The sequence below is a fragment of the Doryrhamphus excisus genome, chromosome 15 (assembly GCF_030265055.1).
Source record: "Doryrhamphus excisus isolate RoL2022-K1 chromosome 15, RoL_Dexc_1.0, whole genome shotgun sequence".
Lineage (NCBI taxonomy): Eukaryota > Metazoa > Chordata > Actinopteri > Syngnathiformes > Syngnathidae > Doryrhamphus > Doryrhamphus excisus.
The window spans coordinates 5,571,840-5,592,016 of NC_080480.1; the positions used below are offsets into that span (position 1 = coordinate 5,571,840).

At 42.0% G+C, this 20,177-nt stretch overlaps 1 protein-coding gene across 4 annotated transcripts in view; it reads right to left on the reverse strand.

The window, feature by feature from the left end:
• Positions 1 to 14,186: 14,186 nt before the first annotated feature.
• prkar1b (protein kinase, cAMP-dependent, regulatory, type I, beta) overlaps positions 14,187 to 20,177 on the reverse strand; it is a 60,554-nt gene continuing 54,563 nt past the window's right edge. For all 4 annotated transcript variants that reach the window (XM_058048357.1, XM_058048354.1, XM_058048355.1 and 1 more), the window contains 2 exons: positions 17,660 to 17,741; positions 14,187 to 16,433 (listed from right to left, as the gene is read on the reverse strand). In XM_058048357.1, coding sequence (XP_057904340.1) covers positions 16,261 to 16,433; positions 17,660 to 17,741 — 255 coding nt within the window. In that variant the 3' untranslated portion in view covers positions 14,187 to 16,260. The remainder of the gene's footprint in view (positions 16,434 to 17,659; positions 17,742 to 20,177) is intronic.

Consider the following 20,177-nt stretch of genomic DNA (forward strand, 5'->3'; position numbering starts at 1 on the left):
TGTGACGGGAAGAAAAGCTTTGACTCACTTAGGGATTATGTGTTGCTTTGTAAAAACCTCTAAATCAGGGGTGGGCAAACTACGGCCGGGGGGCGACATGCGGCCTACCAAGCATTTGAATCCGGCCCTCCAGTTGCTTTCTAAGTATTTTATCAGTCATTCATTTTCTACCGCTTATCCTCATGAGGGTTGCGGGGGTACTGGAGCCTATCCCAGCTGTCTTTGGGCGACAGGCGGGGTACACCCTGGACTGGTGGCCAGCCAATCACAGGGTACATATAGACAAACAACCATTCACACTCATATTCATACCTATGTACAATTTGGATTCGCTAATTAACCTAGCATGTTTTTGGAATGTGGGAGGAAACCAGAGTACCCGGAGAAAACCCACGCATGCACAGGGGTTCAATTCCACCCTTGGAATTAGTCCCTAGTACCTAGACCCTAGTCTCCTAGCTGTGAGGTCTGCACGCTAACCAATCGACCGCTGTGCAGCCGGGATTATGTGTTGCTTTGTAAAAACCTCTAAAGCAGAAGTGGGCTAACTACAGCCCGGGGGCCACATGCGGCCCACCAAGCGTTTGAGTCCGGCCTGCCAGTTGCTTTCTAAGTATTTAAACTTTTAAATTTCAAAAAATTAAATTAGTTGTATGACACTTTTACAGATTTAATTAGACTAATAATTCAAGCGTAAATCAGTGTGTGTGTGTGTGTTAAATTTATATTCTGGCCCCCCCCAGACAATTTTGTTAACTCAAAGCGGCCCATGAGTCATAAAGTTTGCCCACCCCTACAGTCTAAAGCCTGACTATAAGACTTGATGATGATGATGATGCTGGTGTAGTAACACAAGGGCATGAATAACAATTCACCAATTCACGTCCACAGTGGACTGGTGTGGACTTGTGGGGGCAGGAAACAACTAGTTAACGGCAGGTTAACAGTTTAACTGGTCCTAACTTGTCAGGAGCGGACCAGAAACTGGGAGGTCCGGGCGGAGGAGCCCCTTAGGGAGTGCGGAGGGGTGATAAAAGACAACATACCTGCAGGAGGTGAGACGCACAGACGTGATGCGCACGCGGCCAGAGGTGACAATCAGCGGTGGGGAGGCATAAGGTCACCTGACCAGGTGGTCTACCTGCCATCTTGTCCGTCCGAGAGTAACCCGAGGGGTCTCCATAACACACACACGGGAGTTGATGCAATAAAACTGACTGGTCCATTGTGCCAGGCGGCGTCGTCATGGTGATGTCACTGGTCAGCCTCCCGGTCTGTGACATGCCATGATGAGTCACTTCACATCCCGGTGGGAAAAGGAAGAGGAGCGAGGGATTGTTCGGCGTGGAAAGGGGGAAAAAAGGTGGGGGCTGCTTTGCAAGTGGGTAGTTTTACAAACTGTACTCCCCCCCCCCCCCCCCCCCCCCTCGCTGACTTCTTCATGAGCTTACAGGCAACATGTTTACGGGCAACAGTGCGCCTAACAACATTTTTAACCCTATAAAATGTCTTTTATTGATGCTGCAGCACCGTAAATTCAGCCATTAAGGCCCAGCAGAGAAGGAGTGAAGTGGTGATGACTCCATGTTCTCCTCCAGGCCACACATATCGTTCCTCATGACGGGAGCATGGGGGTGTAGTGAAAGGGGCTTATGGGGGGGTTCTGAGGTAAGGTATAAGAACGTGATATATAAGAGTTGCCTTGGATGACTCAGTAGGCGTAAAAAGTTAACTGCAGTTGTTGTTTTGATGGCGATCCAAAATGGAATCATAGTTCCCAAAACTGTTCCCACAGACTTGGAAAGCATAGAATTGTCGGAAACTGACTTTGTCCTGATAATGTGACAAACTCTATATTAGCTTCACATTTCCTAGCGTTATTTGCTCAAACGGAAAGAATGTCACCTTTGTATACCTCATTCCGAAGGAAAAGTGCCAATCCGAATGAATATATAATCGGATTCACAGGGATGTAATATTCCTTTTCCCAATTCGATTGAGGTATCTTGTACCTGCTTAAACGGAAAGTTGTCAGACTGCGTTCTTCTTCGTGGTGTTTTTCTTCTTCTGTTGTTTATTGGCGGTTGGCAAGCAGCTTTCGTGTGCATTAGCGCCATCTGTGGAACAGAATCTAACCAATCGACTGCCCTGTTTTTGATCCAAACGAAATTCCAAGACCGGACGAACAAAAAACTGGCAATATGAAGTTATTCCAACAAGTGAAAGAAAAACTCGGAAAAGTCGGTATCACGTGATGTTGGTGTTTACATTTTACCGCGCATGCACCATTGACTATTCTGGTTGATTATAGCGGCGCATGTAGACAGGAGATTGGAATATTCCTTTCCATTATACCATTGTTTTCGGAAAGGTCATTCAGAAAGAATCCATTCGGAATCATGTAAACTTGGTAATTTCACAATTGGAGCAAACTATCCTGATATCCATCCATCTTCATCTTCATCTGAGGTTGGGTCGAAGGGGCAGCAACCTCCTCCGATGTAGCGGCGCATTTAGACAAGAGATTGGAATATTCCTCTCCATGTATACCATTGTTTTCGGAAAGGTCATTCGGAAAGATTCCATTCGGAATCATGTAAACGTGGCTAATGTCACAATTGGAGCAAACTATCCTGATATCCATCGATCCAACCATCCATCCATCCATCCATCCAACCATCCAACCATCCATACATCCATACATCCATCCATCCATCCAACTTCCTCTTCATCTGAGGTTGGGTCGAAGGGGCAGCAACCTCCTCCGATGTAGCGGCACATTTAGACAAGAGATTGGAAGTCGGTATCACATGATGTTGATGTTTACGTTTTACCGTGCATGTCCCGTTGACTATTCTGGTTGATTATAGCATGTAGACAGGAGATTGGAATATTCCTTTACATGTATACCATTGTTTTCGGAAAGGTCATTCGGAAAGATTCCATTCGGAATCATGTAAACGTGGCTAATGTCACAATTGGAGCAAACTATCCTGATATCCATCCATCCAACCATCCATCCATCTTCATCTGAGGTTAGGTCGAAGGGGCAGCAACCTCCTCCAATGTAGCGGCGCATTTAGACAAGAGATTGGAATATTCCTTTCCATGTATACCATTGTTTTCGGAAAGGTCATTCGGTAGGATTCCATTCGGAATCATGTAAACGTGGCTAATGTCACAATTGGAGCAAACTATCCTGATATCCATCCATCCAACCATCCATCCATCTGTATCTTCATCTGAGGTTGAGTCGAAGGGGCAGCAACCTCCTCTGATTTAGCGGTACACTTAGACAAGAGATTGGAATATTCCTTTCCATGTATACCATTGTTTTCGGAAAGGTCATTCGGAAACATTCCATTCGGAATCATGTAAACATGGCTAATGTCACAATTGGAGTCACAAAAACTATCCTGATATCCATCCAACCATCCATCCATCTTCACCTGATCTGAGGTCGCGTCACAGGGTAAGCAACCTTCTCCGATGTTTCGTCCAGCAGATCCTGCCCAATCCTGCAATCAAACCCTCACCGGAAACGAGTCCAAGTTGTTGTCACGTAATATAAGACGTCCCAATGATCGTCACCAACAAAGCTAGTTATGCTTTAGTAAGACGCAATCATAAAAAAAAGATCATAGAAACTTTATGAACTGATAGCAGCACATTCCTGCGAGCACATCAGGGAATCCTCGTTCTATCGCACCTTGTAATGTCGAAAAACCGCATGGATTGCCTTGCGATGAACAAACAAACACACACACACACACACACACGGTGTGCTGCATGAGTCACGGTCTAAAGACGCAGGTCACTACTGCGACTGATCTTCCTCCACAGGCTTTGTTCTCCTTAAACCTCAACTCACTCATCTACGCCCGTGATGACACAGCGGGAGCCATTAGTGGCTTTTGCCTTGGGCTCTTTAATGTGTCATTTAACAAGAGCTTGTCTTGTGATGGGGGCCTTTTAGAAGCCACGTTTACATTTATGGTTGGCTTACTCATACACACACACACACACACACACACATATACACAGTCAGGTGAAATTGTCCAGGAGCAAAGGTGGATTCCAATAGCTGGTTGCGATATAGTCCCAGTCCTGGAATATATCCAGAGCAGAGTGCATATCCCGGGCAACCTTTTTTTATACACACAAACAAACGAGTGCAGATACACGGGAGTCACCGCGACTCTCACCTGAACGCGAAGGAGTCACGGGGAAGCCAAAGACGGCAGCCGCCCTTGTAAGCGCTCCAAGAATCAGCTACTTTTTTTTTTTGTTTTGGTTTGTTGTTGTTTTTATGGGGATGCTTACTAGCAGGGATTCGGCTACATGCTTAGCAACTGCGGAGTCTCGTAATACCACCAGGTAGTATTTCTTTACCACAAGTCATGGACTCATAACAGATGATGGAGATGTTTGTAAGACTGTGCAGTACTTTGCCCTAACCTGATGCCAACAATACGTACGAAAGACGTAGAAAAAACGTAAACACCCATAGAGTGTTTGACACAACAAAGAACTCTGTCTCAGTCTGATGATCTTCGTGTTCAATATCCTGTACCACACCACGGACACTCTCCTCACGCTCTCCTCCAAAAGGTCATCCTGAGGGAAGTGGAGATGTGGTGCGAGGGAGAAATGGCACCAAAGAGAGAAATGACTGGGAAGTCGTTAGAAGCTAGCCAAAGCGTGGGCATGTTTGTTCAGTTTGTTCGAGGCTTTCGCGGGAATCGGCTCACGTGGGGTTCCAGGGTTTGACTGTTCATTGTGTGGGTCAGAGTTGAACTCTCAACCACAGAGGAAACATGATAGATCCAGGCTGCTTGGTTCAAAAAGGACTTGGTCTGATTAGTTGGTAGGTTTTTTTTTTTGCTAGCTATAGGTTGATTAATTTGGTTTCCTCCCACATTCCAAAAACATGCTAGGTTAATTGGCGACACCAAATTGTGAATTTTTTGAAATGTAAAAGTTGAAATACTTGGAAAACAACTGGAGTGCCGGATTCACGCTTGGTAGGCCGCATGTGGCCCCCGGGGCCGTAGTTTGCCCACCGCTGCTTCAGAGGTTTTTACAAAGCAACACATAATCTCGGCTACACGGCGGTCGATTCACAGCTAGGAGACCAGGGTTCCATTCCATTCCACCCTCGGAATTGAACCCCTGTGCATGCGTGGGTTTTCTCCGGGTACTCCGGTTTCCTCCCACATTCCAAAAACATGCTAGGTTAATTGGCGACTCCAAATTGTCCATCTAATCGTCTAATTTTATGTGTAAAAGTGTCATACCATCAGCTATGTGTTCTCATGTCCCTTTTTTCCAGGAGCACTTTAAACATCACACCACAGCAAATTTAATTTTTTGAAATTTAAAAGTTGAAATACTTACAAAGCAACTGGAGTGCCGGATTCAAACGCTTGGTAGCCCGCATGTGGTCCCCGGGCCGTAGTTTGCCCACCGTTGCTTCAGAGGTTTTTTACAAAACAACACATAATCTCGGCTGCATGGCGGTCGATTGGTTAGCGTGCAGACCTCACAGCTAGGAGACTAAGGGTTCAATTCCACCCTCGGAATTGAACCCCTGTGCATGCGTGGGTTCTGTCCGGGTACTCCGGTTTCCGCCCACATTCCAAAAACATGCTAGGTTAATTGGCAACTCCAAATTGTCCATAGGTATGAATGTGAGTGTGAATGGTTGTTTGTCTATATGTGCCCTGTGATTGGCTGGCCACCAGTCCAGGGTGTACCCCACCTCTTGCCCCAAAGACAGCTGGGATAGGCACCCTATCCCACCCTATAAATGGGTTGATCACATGGGTCAACAGTCTTTTGGCCAAAGTCCCCGAGTTTGAGTCCAGTGCAGAGCACTAATACGAACAGAAATGGTAATGGTTTAATTTCATTTGAACATGCATCAGATTACAATTGAATGCATCCCATAATCAGTTCACAGTTCCACATGTCCAAAAGGAGTAGGAAGAAGCAAAGCTTATTAAATCCTACCCCTCCATCTGGTACTTTTACAATCAGTAACTGTTACATTTATTTACTTCCTGCTTTCTTTATTTTATTTTATTTTATTTTATTTTATTTTATTTTATTTTATTTTATTTTATTTTATTTTATTTTATTTTATTTTATTTTATTTTATTTTATTTTATTTTATTTTATTTTATTTTATTTTATTTTATTTTATTTTATTTTATTTTATTTTATTACCATAGTAAGTGTCAATATAGTGATATATATAGCATAGCATCATGACTGGTTCAAGACTCTTCATCCTTGTATTTAGCAAACATCAACTGCTTGTATTGTTTCTTGAATTGGCTCATCGTTGTGCATTGTTTGAGTTCCTTACTCAATCCATTCCATAGTTTGATTCCACATACTGAAATGCTATGGCTTTTTAACGTAGTCCTAGCATATAAGTGTTTCAAATATAGTTCTTCATGAGATCATATTTCTCTTAGATAATTGGTTATTTTAATGGGACCAAAGAGTCCCTGTTCCATTGTTCGAATCCGTTCTTTGTGCATATGCGAACTCTAAATGAGGAGTCCATGAAGTGGTTGACTTTTCCGTGAGCAATGAAAGGTGACTATGCTGTGGTGTAGTCAGGGTACAGCAGCATCAATTGATGAGCCAATGAAAATGAGTCAGTATGGATATAATTGCGTCCTTCCTACAGTCCAGCACGGTGGTGGTCGTGTCGGTCTGTGGCTGCATGAGTGCCACCCGGTATTGGGGAGCCGCGGTTCATTGATGGGGTCGGGGGTACATTAACATTGTGAAGCTGAGCATGACCCCACCCCTACCTCAGGGAACATAAGGCACCTCAGAAATGAAGAAGCTGAAGGTGATTTAGCGGAATGAGTTGATCTAGAACGGGATTGGGAATGTTATGTTATTCCACGCTTGAATTGTCTAATACGCTCAGGCACGGACTGTATATAATGTCAACACACACACACCTGCACACTCTTATGCACCTTCTCCGATTTCCACAAATGAACACACGACAATCTCCAATCCCTGCGCAAGTCCTTACATGCGGACCCCCACCATCTCACCCCCCCCCCCCCCCCCCCCCCTTGAACACTGCTTCTTTATTCTTTATGAATGAAAAAAAAGTCCACACACACACAGAGAAAAGAAAACGGGGGACTTCCAGCAAGTCAAAGAAATAGCGGAGTAATTGGCGGTGCTCTGTTGTCTATCAAGACCTGACCTTTTCCACATGTGTGCCATGTCGGGAACGCTGGGAACCGGGGCGAGGAGGAAGACCGAGGTCTCCCCGACTCTGCGGTGGTCTGACCTGACCGCCCCCACTGGGAACTCCCACTACGTCCCCCACCTTGTGTGACTTGGATGTAGAAATTAAGACTGTATCGTGGCACAAATATAAACCAATGAGTGAAGGGGGGGGGGCTTCATGCATTGGGATGTGAAATTGGGACGCATACTGTATATACAAGGATGCAGATAATAATAATAAACATGGAGTTTGTTTTGTTATGCATCAACATTAGCCATACATCAACATTAGCCTTTAAAGACAAGCTACATTCAAGTTCTACTAAGTAAGAATGTTGAGATACTGAGGGGGGGAACGGGGACGGGGACGGGGGGGGTATGATTACATGCTGTCTTCAGAGATGCATTAAGGGACTAAACCCTCATAATGACACCAATTGACATGTCAGGAAGGGGCTTTCTTTTCACTTTTCATTTACCTTTCTGTGCTTGCTGGTGCCCATGATGGTGATGATGTACATCTGGGGAGGGGGGGGGGGGGGCTCTGTGGGATTCCTCTGCTTGACTTGAGACACATTTATCACTTGAGGTGGAGAGGGGTGGAAAAAGTGAAAGTGAAAAAGAATGGGTGAGATTAAGGGACCTTTGCAGTGAAGCAGATTAGCCATGTTGAGGAGATAATCTCATATAAAATGAAGGCTATACTTCTGTAGCAATACTTTATAATGGAAAACTATCATTTTCTGCCGCTTATTCTCACGAGGGTTGGGGGGTGCTGGAGCCTATCCCAGCTGTCTTCGGGCGAGAGCAGCCCACCAGCAGAAATAGAAAAAAACAACAATAAAGTCCAAATATAAAGCCATTCATTCATTTTCTATCACTTATCCTCACAAGGTTCACGGAGGGTGCTGGAGCCTATTCCACCCTGCACTGGTGGCCAGCCAATCACAGGGCACATATAGACAAACAACCATTCACACTCACATTCATACCTATGGACAATTTGGAGTCGCTAATTAACCTAGCATGTTTTTGGAATGTGGGAGGAAACCGGAGTACCCGGAGAAAACCCAGAGATGGCCGAGGGTGGAATTGAACACGGGTCTCCTAGCTGTGAGGCCTGCTCGCTAAACACGTGTCGACCATGCAGCCTGGTTTAAGTTACATTCATTCATTCATTCATTTTCTATTGCTTATCCTCACGAGGGTTGCGGGGGGTGCTGGAGCCTATCCCAGCTGTCTTTGGGCGAGAGGCGGGGTACACCCTGGACTAATCGCCAGCCAATCACAGGGAACATATAGACAAACAACCATTCACACTCATTCATACCTATGGACAATTTGGAGTCGCTAATTAACCTAGCATGTTTTTGGAATGTGGGAGGAAACTGGAGTCCCAGGAGAAAAACTCATGGAATTGAACTCGGGTCTCTTAGCTGTGAGGTCTATGTGCTAACCACTCGTCCACTGTGCAGCCCATTAATTTTACTCATTCATTCATTTTCTACCACTTATCCCCACGAGGGTCTCAGGGGATGCTGGAGCCTATCCCAGCTGTCTTTGGGGCGAGAGGCGGCGTACACCCTGGACTGGTGGCCAGCCAATCATAGGGTACATATAGACAAACAACCATTCACACTCACATTCATACCTATGGACAATTTGGAGTCACCAATTAACCTAGCATGTTTTTGGAATGTGGGAGGAAACCGGAGTACCCGGAGGAAACCCACGCATGCACGGGGAGAACATGTAAACTGATGGCCGAGAGCCCACCACAGCCCAACCAATATTTTCAAATAATAATGCTTAAAAACCTTGTCCGTGTTCTTCATCCTGCTCCTCCCAGCCAATTTCCAATGTGTCCCGGGTCTTCCCGGAGGTTGGATTCTTGTCCAGGGTGTACCCCGCCTCTTGCCCAATGAGTCAGCTGGGATACGTGTCAGAAACTAAACCAACAAATGAGTCCTTTCCACATTCATTCAGCCCTCGGGTCCAATTGGGCTCAGGTTAAACTATGACGGGGTTTTGGACTTACCTCACGGGGCCATGATCCTGACCCACTTTATGGGTCCGTTTTACCGCAACGGTGCTAATACTTGGTATTTGATGGCAGTGGTACCATCAAAGGATCCATTTCATAGCATGGATGGTGACAAATAATCCGACCCTGATACTGGAAGTTTCAGGAATTTTTTTATGTATTATTTTTTTTCTGTGCCTTAAATGAAAAACTGCATGGCACCAGTCCACAAGTTTTCCAGGACACCCTAGGACCCCCAGTCCTCCATCCATTCATTGTGGCCAAATGTTGCATTCATGTGTTTAAAGATGGGGGGGGGGCATGCCTTTGATGCCACTTTAATTCAGTCATTATGGCACCCAGACCACAACCATAACAACAAACACTCCTCCCCTTCTCCGAGGATTTAAAATGAAGTGTCAAAATCCCGAGGCGGGGGGGGGGGGCTGGAGATCACAACACACTGATTATCAACAGGAAGTGCCTCCATTATGGGCTTAAGCATCAACGAGAGTGCTCTCTGGTTTCATCCCTCCTTCAAATCCACACATTCCTGCAGGCTTTAACGGAGACGGTGGACAACCCGCCTCGGCCTTTTCCGGAAGAAGATGCCTTCAGGTGGCGTGGTAATCAGGAAGCACTTGACAAGCCACTGACTTGTGACTTTGCACACCTGTGCCGAGTGTGTGCTCTATCGTGGAGGATAACGTGGCACCCGCCACCCGGGGGGGGGGGGTTTGAGAAGCGGCTAATTAAATACATGCAACAAAAGACGCGGTGTGCCAGTTTGGGAACGACAAGAGCCTCCCACAGCTATTAGCATTTATCTGCGTCGGCATCTGGGAGCGTTTCCCAAATAGTCCAACAGGGACTTTTGCCTCATTACATTCCTTCATCTCCCTAATGTGATTAGCGCGGATTTCAACTACTTTTATGATGCACTCAGACCAGCCCCTCCGAGGAGGAGGAGGAGGAGAAGGAGGAGGCACTGACAACATGGAATCATTGAGACAATGCCCAGCTTCCTCCCCAGGGAGGCGGCCTGAAGAGGAGATGGATTGTGTTTGGATTCGGATCAACGTGGGCAGGGGAGGACAGAGTCATGTGCGCTCAGAAAAATGCTAGTCATCCCCCCTCTGCCCCGCCCCCCTCGGACTTATGTTTGTGGCTTTGCAAGTGTGTCCAAAACTGAAGCTAGTTGTCAGGCCGGTGTCAAAGTTGCTAAAATGTCCGCATTAGCAAACACGGACAGGAAATGACTAACAATAACAAGCTTGGGAAAGAAAAGCAGAATAACAAACAGATGCTATCTCGTTCCCTGTTTCACTTTCTCCGAGGCAGCCCGATGGTTGCGTACCATTTCATATGGTATTAGCTTATCCTGGATGCTGACGTAGTGCCCACAGTCTCCACTTGGCTGCACTGCCCCTTTTTGGTGCTGCCCTCGCCCTCAACTCTCCGTAGGGTTAAAACGTTTGCATCCGTCATGACACTCCATAGTCTCCCCTTGGCTCTTTTTCTTGCCGCCCTCATTCTCCTCTTGGATAAATGCGTCTTCTGACTTGTATTGCCCACAGTCTCCACTTGGCTGCACTGCCCCATTTTGTCATACTCTTCATATGGAAATATGGGCCATGGTGGCTTATTGCCGGATAAGCGGAGGAAAATGGATGAATGGATGGATGGATGATGGATGAACTTGTATTGCCCACAGTCTCCACTAGGCTGCACTGCCCCATTTTGGTGCTGCCCTCACCCTCAACTCTCCTTAGGGTTAAAAAGCTTACATCCATCATGAAACTCCATAGTCTCCCCTTGGCTCTTTTTCTTGCCGCTTTCATTCTCTTTTTTGGATAAATGAGTTTCTGACCCTTATTGCCCACAGTCTCCACTTGGCTGCACTGCCCCATTTTGGACTCTCCTTAGGGTTAAAAAGCTTACATCCATCATGACACTCCATAGTCTCCCCTTGGCTCCTTTTCTTGTCGCCCTCATTCTCCTCTTGGATAAATGCGTCTTCTGACTTGTATTGCCCACAGTCTCCACTTGGCTGCACTGCCCCATTTTGGACTCTCCTTAAGGTTAAAAAGCTTACATCCATCATGACAGTCCATAGTCTCCCCTTGGCTTTTTTTCTTGCCGCCCTCATTCTCCTCTTGGATAAATGCGTCTTCTGACTCATATTGTCCACAGTCTCCACTTGGCTGCACTGCCCCATTTTTGGACTCTCCTTAGGGTTAAAAAGCTTACATCCATCGTGACACTCCATAGTCTCCCCTTGGCTCTTTTTCTTGCCGCCCTCATTCTCCTCTTGGATAAATGCGTCTTCTCACCAACATTAGCTTACCATTGGGGGCCATTTCAAAGTATTATTTAGCAAGCAAACTGTTATTTGTTTGGATGTCGGGACTCGGACCGATGCTCATACAGCTAACCAAGTGCACCAAGTGCTTTGGCGGTGACCATTAGAGAGGTGGAAGTCCACTGAGCCGGACCTTGTGATGATCTTCTGACCCGGTTTTGGACTCCATTTCTAGCCCACCCCGTGACCTCAGCATCGACACCCCCCCTCCCATCCCTAACCTTTCAATCCCATCAGCCTCAGTGTTGCTCATTCACCTGTGACCAGGCCGGGTGGCGACCTCTGACCCCGCGGGGTCGTGATTAAGGCCGAGAGGAGACGGACCCTCTTGGGATTCGGATCCAAAGACTAGGGGCACTATGAAGGAGTATTTGGGGGGGAAATATGGAAAATCAGGATTGACAAATATCGTCTCCATATTTTTTGTGAAATTTCTTTTTTCTGCAATACTGCTGAACTTTATTATGGTAAAATCGTAAGTTTTTATTGTAATATTACAACTTTCTTCAGTTGTTAGAACTAATTTCTCCTAAGAGTGATATTTTTTTGTATAATAACTTTTCTGCTAATATTATTATAACTATGTATGCTACTGAACATTTTATTTCCATATCATTTCATCATTTTATTCTTGTACAATTCCAATGTTTTATTGTAATATTACAACTTTCTTCAGTAATATCAAACTAAATAATGACAAGAATAAATATAAGATATATTTTATTTTTTTAACACTTCTTGCAAGGTCATATTTCTCATATTCTCATAAAATTAGAACTCATTTCTCCTATAACTTTAACCTCCTATAATAACTTTTCTGCACTACTGAACATTTTATTTCCCCATCATTTCATCATTTTATTCTATTCAATAAAATAAAATAAAAATATATAATATTTTATATATATTTTATATAATATTATATAGTAAAATACAAACATTTTATTACATTTTTTGTAAGATTACTTTTCCCACTATAATATAGTAAAAGTCAAACTTTAACTTTGAACCATATGATGACCTTCTCTTTGTAGGAGCTCTAAAATTTGAAATATTACAACTTTTTCTCATACAACTATGACTTTACAATCATAAGTGTCATGATGTGGGCGTTACCCCCTCGTGACATCTTTTTTAGTTCCTTTTTTTCCTCTGTTCCGGTTTCCGTGCCCTTATTTTGGAACTACTTCCTTTCTTGTTTCTGCTTATTTGACGCACCTGCCCCTAATTTCATCCTCCTTATTTAGTTCAGGTGTGTGCTCTTTCTTTTGTGGCTTCATTGTCTTTGGTTTGGCTTGTTTTGGTAGTTGCTGTTGCATTTTCTGAGACCCCCAAAGAAGGGAAACGCTTGGACTGGATGCAGGCGGCCGCCCACCCTTGGCGGGCCTTTTAATTAGTCTGCATCTGTGGATACGCGGGAACACGGTGCACACCATGAGAACGACCTTGGGCGACATTCATAGATGTAAAAAAAAAATGTTGCAGCAAATAAAACATCCTCTCCTGAGAACAAATCCAACACACACGCACGTGCACACGCACACGCACACACCAAATGACTCCCAGCCATCTTATCCTGACATATTTTGGCAAAGGTTACATGAAAGTTTCCCATGCTGGGATAAATCTCCTCCCTGCCGTGAGTGTACTTTAAGATGCTTATGAGCATATTTAAAAGCACTCACAACAAAAGCCGTGTAGAGTGCAGACTCTTTGCCTAATAACGCAAACAAAGATCCTGTCCTGTACCTGGGATTTGGGAATTGTTGGGACACCGGAATGATGGAAGTATGGAGACTCCTTTCTTTTAGCTAAACGACACAATAGGAGAAGTGAGTCAGGTTACAATGTTAGTAGAACATGCAAAGGAGAATAAAACACACCTCATTGATGAATGTATATGATGTGTGTGTGTGAGTGCGGACGGGGGGGTTAGTGAGGGGGGGGGGGACATTCCTCAGTTGATTTAGTGGGCATTAAGATGGGGAGGAATGTGTCAAAGCTGTGTGGCTGCGCTGAAAAACCGGCTGGGAGGAGGCCCGATGGATGATTGACACTTTGCTTAGTGCAGGAGGGACAGGCGGGAGGGAGGGGCTGGATGTATTGGGGGGGGGCACCTGTAGGACATAACAAATGAAGTAAAACACTGAATAAAGTTGTCATTTTGGAAGAATTAGGTCACAGAAAAAGTTGAAATGTTAGGAGAATTAAGTGAAAATATTCCGGAAATAAATTATAATTACTAGATAGAAGTAGAAAAATTATAATCTTAGGAGAATAATAATAAAATAATAATAATAACAAAATAATAATAATAAAAGAATAATAAAAAGAATAATAAAAAGATGTAAAAAGTGATGTTAGTATGAATAAATGCAAGACGCTGTAGAGGCTTGATCTTTATTATTGGCTTAAGATGCTTTGATTGTTGAAAAGAATCGCTACAGAAAACAAGTTTTCATTTCACATCATCGCATCAGCTGCTTGGGATGAGACAGATGATAGTACAGCAAAGAAAGCGTATATATATATATATTCTCTTATTTTATATTACTTCAAAGAGCGGAATCAAACTGCGCAACATTACTAGCAAAATGCTGCAAAAGCGTTGGGCCAGCAAAAAAAAAAAGAAACAAGCGACGGCAAGGATCAGATGTTGCGTGTTGGAAAATCCTGAGACATGTGCGTGTGTACGGGCGTGTGGCGGTCTGGACCCAAATATCCCACGACGATCCCACGCCACCGCCTCAACCGCAAGAGAAGACTTCCGCCATAAATGGATCAAATCACACTTCAAGGAAAAGTACACTTTTTTTTTTTTTTAATATTTTGTCCTGATAAATACTTATTTTGCCAGGAGAAAATATGAAATTTTTTTTTTAAAGATTTTTCTCATTGGGAGTGACCAGGATGGATAGGATCAAGAACGCGTATACATCAGAGCTACATTACATATTAGACGCCTTGGAGATAAAGACCATAAAGTCAAAAGTTTGTATTCTATCAAGAAAAAAAACTTTTTCTGAGAAAAAAAAATGTGCAATATTATAAGTACATATAGTGAGACATGCTCTAAAAATAGGCAGCTAAGAATGCGCATAATGGGACACACCTATTCCACCAGCAAGGCTCTGCTTCCATCATGTGAGCTGCATGCTAACCAAGCAACATTGCTATTGACTTGAAATATTAGAAAAATATCAGAAAATATATTAGAAAATATGTTCTAAATTGCAATAAATAGAACAAGAAATACAAAATCAGGGTGCGGCAAAAGTTATAATATTAAAATAATTAAGTCAAAATATTATGGGAATAAAGTCATAATATTATGAAGATGAAATGCTTGAAATAGTTGGAAAATTCCCCACCAAAAAATAAAAACAAACGGGAATGGAACAAAAAAAAAACAGCTGTAATTTTACAACAATAAAGTCAAAATATTAAAATAATTTTTTAAAATCAGAATAAACTTTTTTTGGAATTATTTTGGATGTTATACAAGGGGGATAAAGTCTAGATATTATGACAATAAAGTCATAATATTATGACTTTTACATTTTCATAAATCAGTGAATAAATAGTTGAAAAATTTGAAAAAAAGAAAATTAGGATGGGGCGAAAGTTATAATATTACATGAATAAAGTCAAAATATTATGGGAATAAAGTCATAATATTAGGAACATGAAATACTTGAAATAGTTGGAAAATTCCCCACCAAAAAATAAAAACAAACGGGAATGGAACAAAAAAACAGCTGTAATTTTACAACAATAAAGTCAAAATATTAAAATAATTTTTTAAAATGAAAATGAACTTTTTTTTGGAATTATTTTGGATGTTATACTATGGGGATAAAGTATTATAACAATAAAGTCATAATATTATGACTTTCACATTTTCGTAAATCAGTGAAAACGTGTAACTTCCTTTTTGAATGATTTTGGATGTTATACTAGGGGGATAAAGTTATTGTTATTAACAACATTAGGTTGAAGAACTACATTAGTGGCGTAGTGACACCTTGCCACAATGCAGTGCGACTAGCTTAAGCTTACTCTCTCCCAATGCCTTAAGCAGTTAGCCACAGCTAACGCTAATGTCGCACATACAGATTGTGGATGATGGCTAAAATAAAAAAAATATAAAAAAGTGTACTTTTCCTTCAAGTAGCGCTGGAAATCCATATCGTCGTCACCCCTCCATGAATGTGTGTCGTGCAGGTCTGAAGCCCCCCCCCATTAAAAAAGGCAAACCACAATCCGCAAGCAAAGGGAAAAGGTGTGCTGGCTTCCTCCCACTGCACGTAAATGCATGAAAGTCACTGGGAGAGGCATGCATCCCACACAGCCGGCACGCCGCGTATGATTGGTTAACAAGACAAAATGGAGTCTACCGTCTCCTCGGCGTTTTTTGACGTTAAAGCTACGTGACAGCACGGGTCGAGTCAAAGTGCACGCCATCAAAGAAAGAAGATGCAAAATCAAAGAAAACAAAAAAAGGCAGGAAATGAGCACCCTGACGTTGGAAATGTAAAACCCTTGCAACCCCCCCCACCACAAACCCCTACCGCCCCCCCCCAATCCCTGGTGTGGCTTTCCGACCACGTCACACTGTGAGGGAGATGAAGCTGTTGTATCTCTGGATGTTCCTCTTCAGGATTTCGGAGCAGGGCCCCAGCACGCGCTCAAAGCGGGGCCTGTCCAGCTTCACGCACTTGAGGGGGCCGCGGGCGACCACGGTGGCCGCCCTGGGACGGTTCAGCAGCAGGGCGATTTCCCCTGGAAGGGGTGGAAGTCATTTTATGAAAATCATCATTTTGATGAGGCTTTGAGAAATTCATCGCTTTTACAAAAAACAGCTGAGAAAAAAAAATTCATTATCATAATCTTGCAATATTATGTAATTATATTGATCATTTTAGTGGCATAGACTTGAAATATTGGTAATGGTTTTATTTCATTTGAACATGCATCAGATATAGAAATATTAGAAATATTAGAAAATATTTTCTAATTATATGTTGTAAAATACATAACAAGAAATGGAAATTTAAGGTGCAGCAAAAGTTATAATATTACAATAATAAAGTAAAAATATTATGGGTCATAATATTTTGAAGATGAAATACTTGAAATAGTTGGAAAATTCCCCACCAAAAAATAAAAACAAATGGAAATGGAACAATTTTACAACAATAAAGTCAAAATAATAAAATAATTTTAAAAAACGAAAATGAACTTTTTTTTTTAAATTATTTTGGATGTTATACTAGGGGGATAAAGTCTAGATATTATGACAATAAAGTCATAATATTATGACTATTACATTTTCGTAAATCAGTGAATAAATAGTTGAAAATTTTGAAAAAAACATCAGCAAAAATTTGAAAAAAAGAAATTTAGGGTGCGGCGAAAGTTATAATATTACAAGAATAAAGTCAAAATATTATGGGAATAAAGTCATAATATTATGAAGATGAAATACTTGAAATACTTGAAAATTCCTCACCAAAAAAAACAAAAACAAACAGGAATGTAACAAAAAAACAGCTGTAATTTTACAACAATAAAGCCAAAATAGTAAAATTATTTTTTTTATGAAAATAAACTTGTAATATGAGGATGAGGTCATTTTTAGAATGATTTTGGATGTTATACTAGGGGGATAAAGTCTAGATTTTATGACAATAAAGTCATAATATCATGAGAAGTAAATTTTTGTAAATTAGTAAATAAAAAGTTAATATTAAAAAATAAATAAATAAATAAATATATAATAATATATATTATAATATATATAATATAATATAATAATACATATACATGAAAATAATAAAATATTTGTAAAAAAGAGCAAAAAGCAAAGTTGATATTAATAATCGGCACATAATAAGATGCAATAAAATCCATAAAACCTCTTAGCATATTTACATGTGCTGCTTTTTATTGAATACTGAAATCACGTGTGATTTGGTGAATCGGACACAGAGCCCACATCCACTCACCAAAGTAGTCCGAGGGTCCGAGGCGTCCGACTTCCACATACTCTTCATTGTCGGACCTGCGCTGCAGAACAGAAGCTATTCCCTGGAGACGGGACAGACAAGAGGGAGAATTGACAGAAAGGTGGGGGGGGTATAAAGAAAAAAGAAGGGAGCGGGGGGGGGCGTTAAGGAGGAGTTCCTCTGAATGGAGCTGAACATCATCAGGAGGATTAAGCTGAGGAGAAATTCCTTTGCTTCATAAGACACAGGTGCACAGGATTTGGGCCTCAGTCTCTTTTTCTCTGTCTCTCTCTTTTTTTTTTTTTTTTTTTTGGAATGGACACCTGTTCCGTGGGAGGCGAATGTACCCGAAAACACAAACTCACATATTCCATCAAGAATGAACACTTGGATTGGCTCCATTCTGTTCAGAGTGTTATAAACACAAAACATGGAAGCCACTTATCCACCGAACAAATGACTCATAGTGTCTCTATCCCATCATTCCCATATCAACATTCACACATACAAACACTCGACATGGAAACTACCGAATCATCCAAGACGAACGGCGGTCCATGTAATATCCCTGAGCGACCCCACTTCCACACACAAAATAAGCGTTGAGTCTCATGGACAACAAACGTTGAGGGAAATCTGTTTTCCATCGCCTTTGCCCAGAATGAGCGAAGCCTGCAGCTGTTGTTTGGCATCACGTAAGCAAGCTTCCACCAAATGTTCTTCGAACACAACGTTGAACAACACGCTCTCAAAAAGCGTGACAGAACATTTTTTTTTTGTCATACGTGTGGACTTTAGCGCCAAATCCGAAGTCCGGACTGTCCTTAATCCTTCCCTTGGCTCCTTGTGCTGATGCTGGCCGGGTTTTCCATGCCAAATATGAATATAATCAACCGTAATGAGGACCCAAAAAGTGCCAGGCGTATATAACGGTACAACTGTATCTCCACTGATATGAGATATCATAATTAAAAAAAAAACACTTTGAGATTACCTGAACTGTGCAAGGGAGTCAATCAAGCCTACCTGTGACATTAACTTCCCTTGAGCTCGCTTGTAAACAAACATTCACTTCAAGAGGAATTCATTTTGACTGCCACTGAGGGGCTGTGAAGGGGTCTTGGTCTTTTCCTGCCAGGACTTCAGTCTACAGTCTACAGTCTTTGCTGCTGTGCAGTTTCACCGATGGAGATTTATTCTATTCACACAGGATCAATGCAGCTAATGCAGGATGTGTAAAAGCATGCCCTTGCAAGGGTAGAGGTTAATATGTATTATGGTAATGATTTAATTTCATTTGAACATGCATCAGATTACAATTGAATGCATCCCATAATCAGTTCACAGTTCCACATGTTCAAAAGGAGTAGGAAGAAGCAAAGCTTATTAACCTACCCCTCCATCTGGTACTTTTACAATCAGTAACTGTTACATTTGTTCACTTCCTGCTTTCCTAATATAATTTTTTTTTTTTTTTAATTATTTTTAATTTTTTAATTTTTTTAATTTTAATTTTTTTTTGTCACGTACCGAAGTACGAGGTGATATGACCATCCAATGACATAATGGGTACCATAGTAAGTGTCAATATAGTGATATATATAGCATATCATGACTGGTTCAATAATTTAATTTAATTTAATTTAATTTAATTTAATTTAATTTAATTTAATTTAATTTAATTTAATTTAATTTAATTTAATTTAATTTAATTTAATTTAATTTAATTTAATTTAATTTGATTCGTCACATACAGAAGTTTTTTTTCATATTAAAATGAACAAAGCATTATTAGAGCCCTGTAGACATGACAAAACACGACTATAGTCACATTTATACTCTTTTTATAACATATTGCGCAACTGCAGGGTCTTGAGACACATGCTAACTCGCAAACTAGAGAGCTAGCGACCTAAACTGTAGCCTTCAAGTTATTTCCTTCAAACTTAAATAGCCAAAAACTTACCACTTCCACACGGATAGGGAGGATAACTATTAACAGTTATTTAACCTTTAACATGAACATTAATCAAACGTAATAATTTTTTCTGGGTACATGATACCATACAGCATCCATATCAAACTTGCGCGGGCCGCACTAACATTAAACTTTCATATCAAGGCGGGGCCTCCAACTAGTGTCCACATTTGGCCCGCGGGCCGCGTGTTTGAGACCCCCGGTCTATATTATTACACCAAAAAGTGTCAAAAAAGTGTCAGTTTCACGTTCCTCTTGTGGCACAACCACGCCATCAGATCCCCATCATCCCTACAGCGATGCCCCCCCCGCTGGGGATAACGGCCCCCGCTCTGCACTGCATCTACCAGACGCTTTTAGTGTTGACAGTCTGCTCCGAGCTTTATTTAAACTCATAAACTTCCACCAATTTATTTTGTGTAAATCCTGCAGCTAAACACACACACACACGCATGCATGCACACACACACACACAGAGGCTTGTTAAGAGCCTCGGGTGCAAACAAAGGAGAGCGTGCGCCTTCATGGTGCTCCCCACCG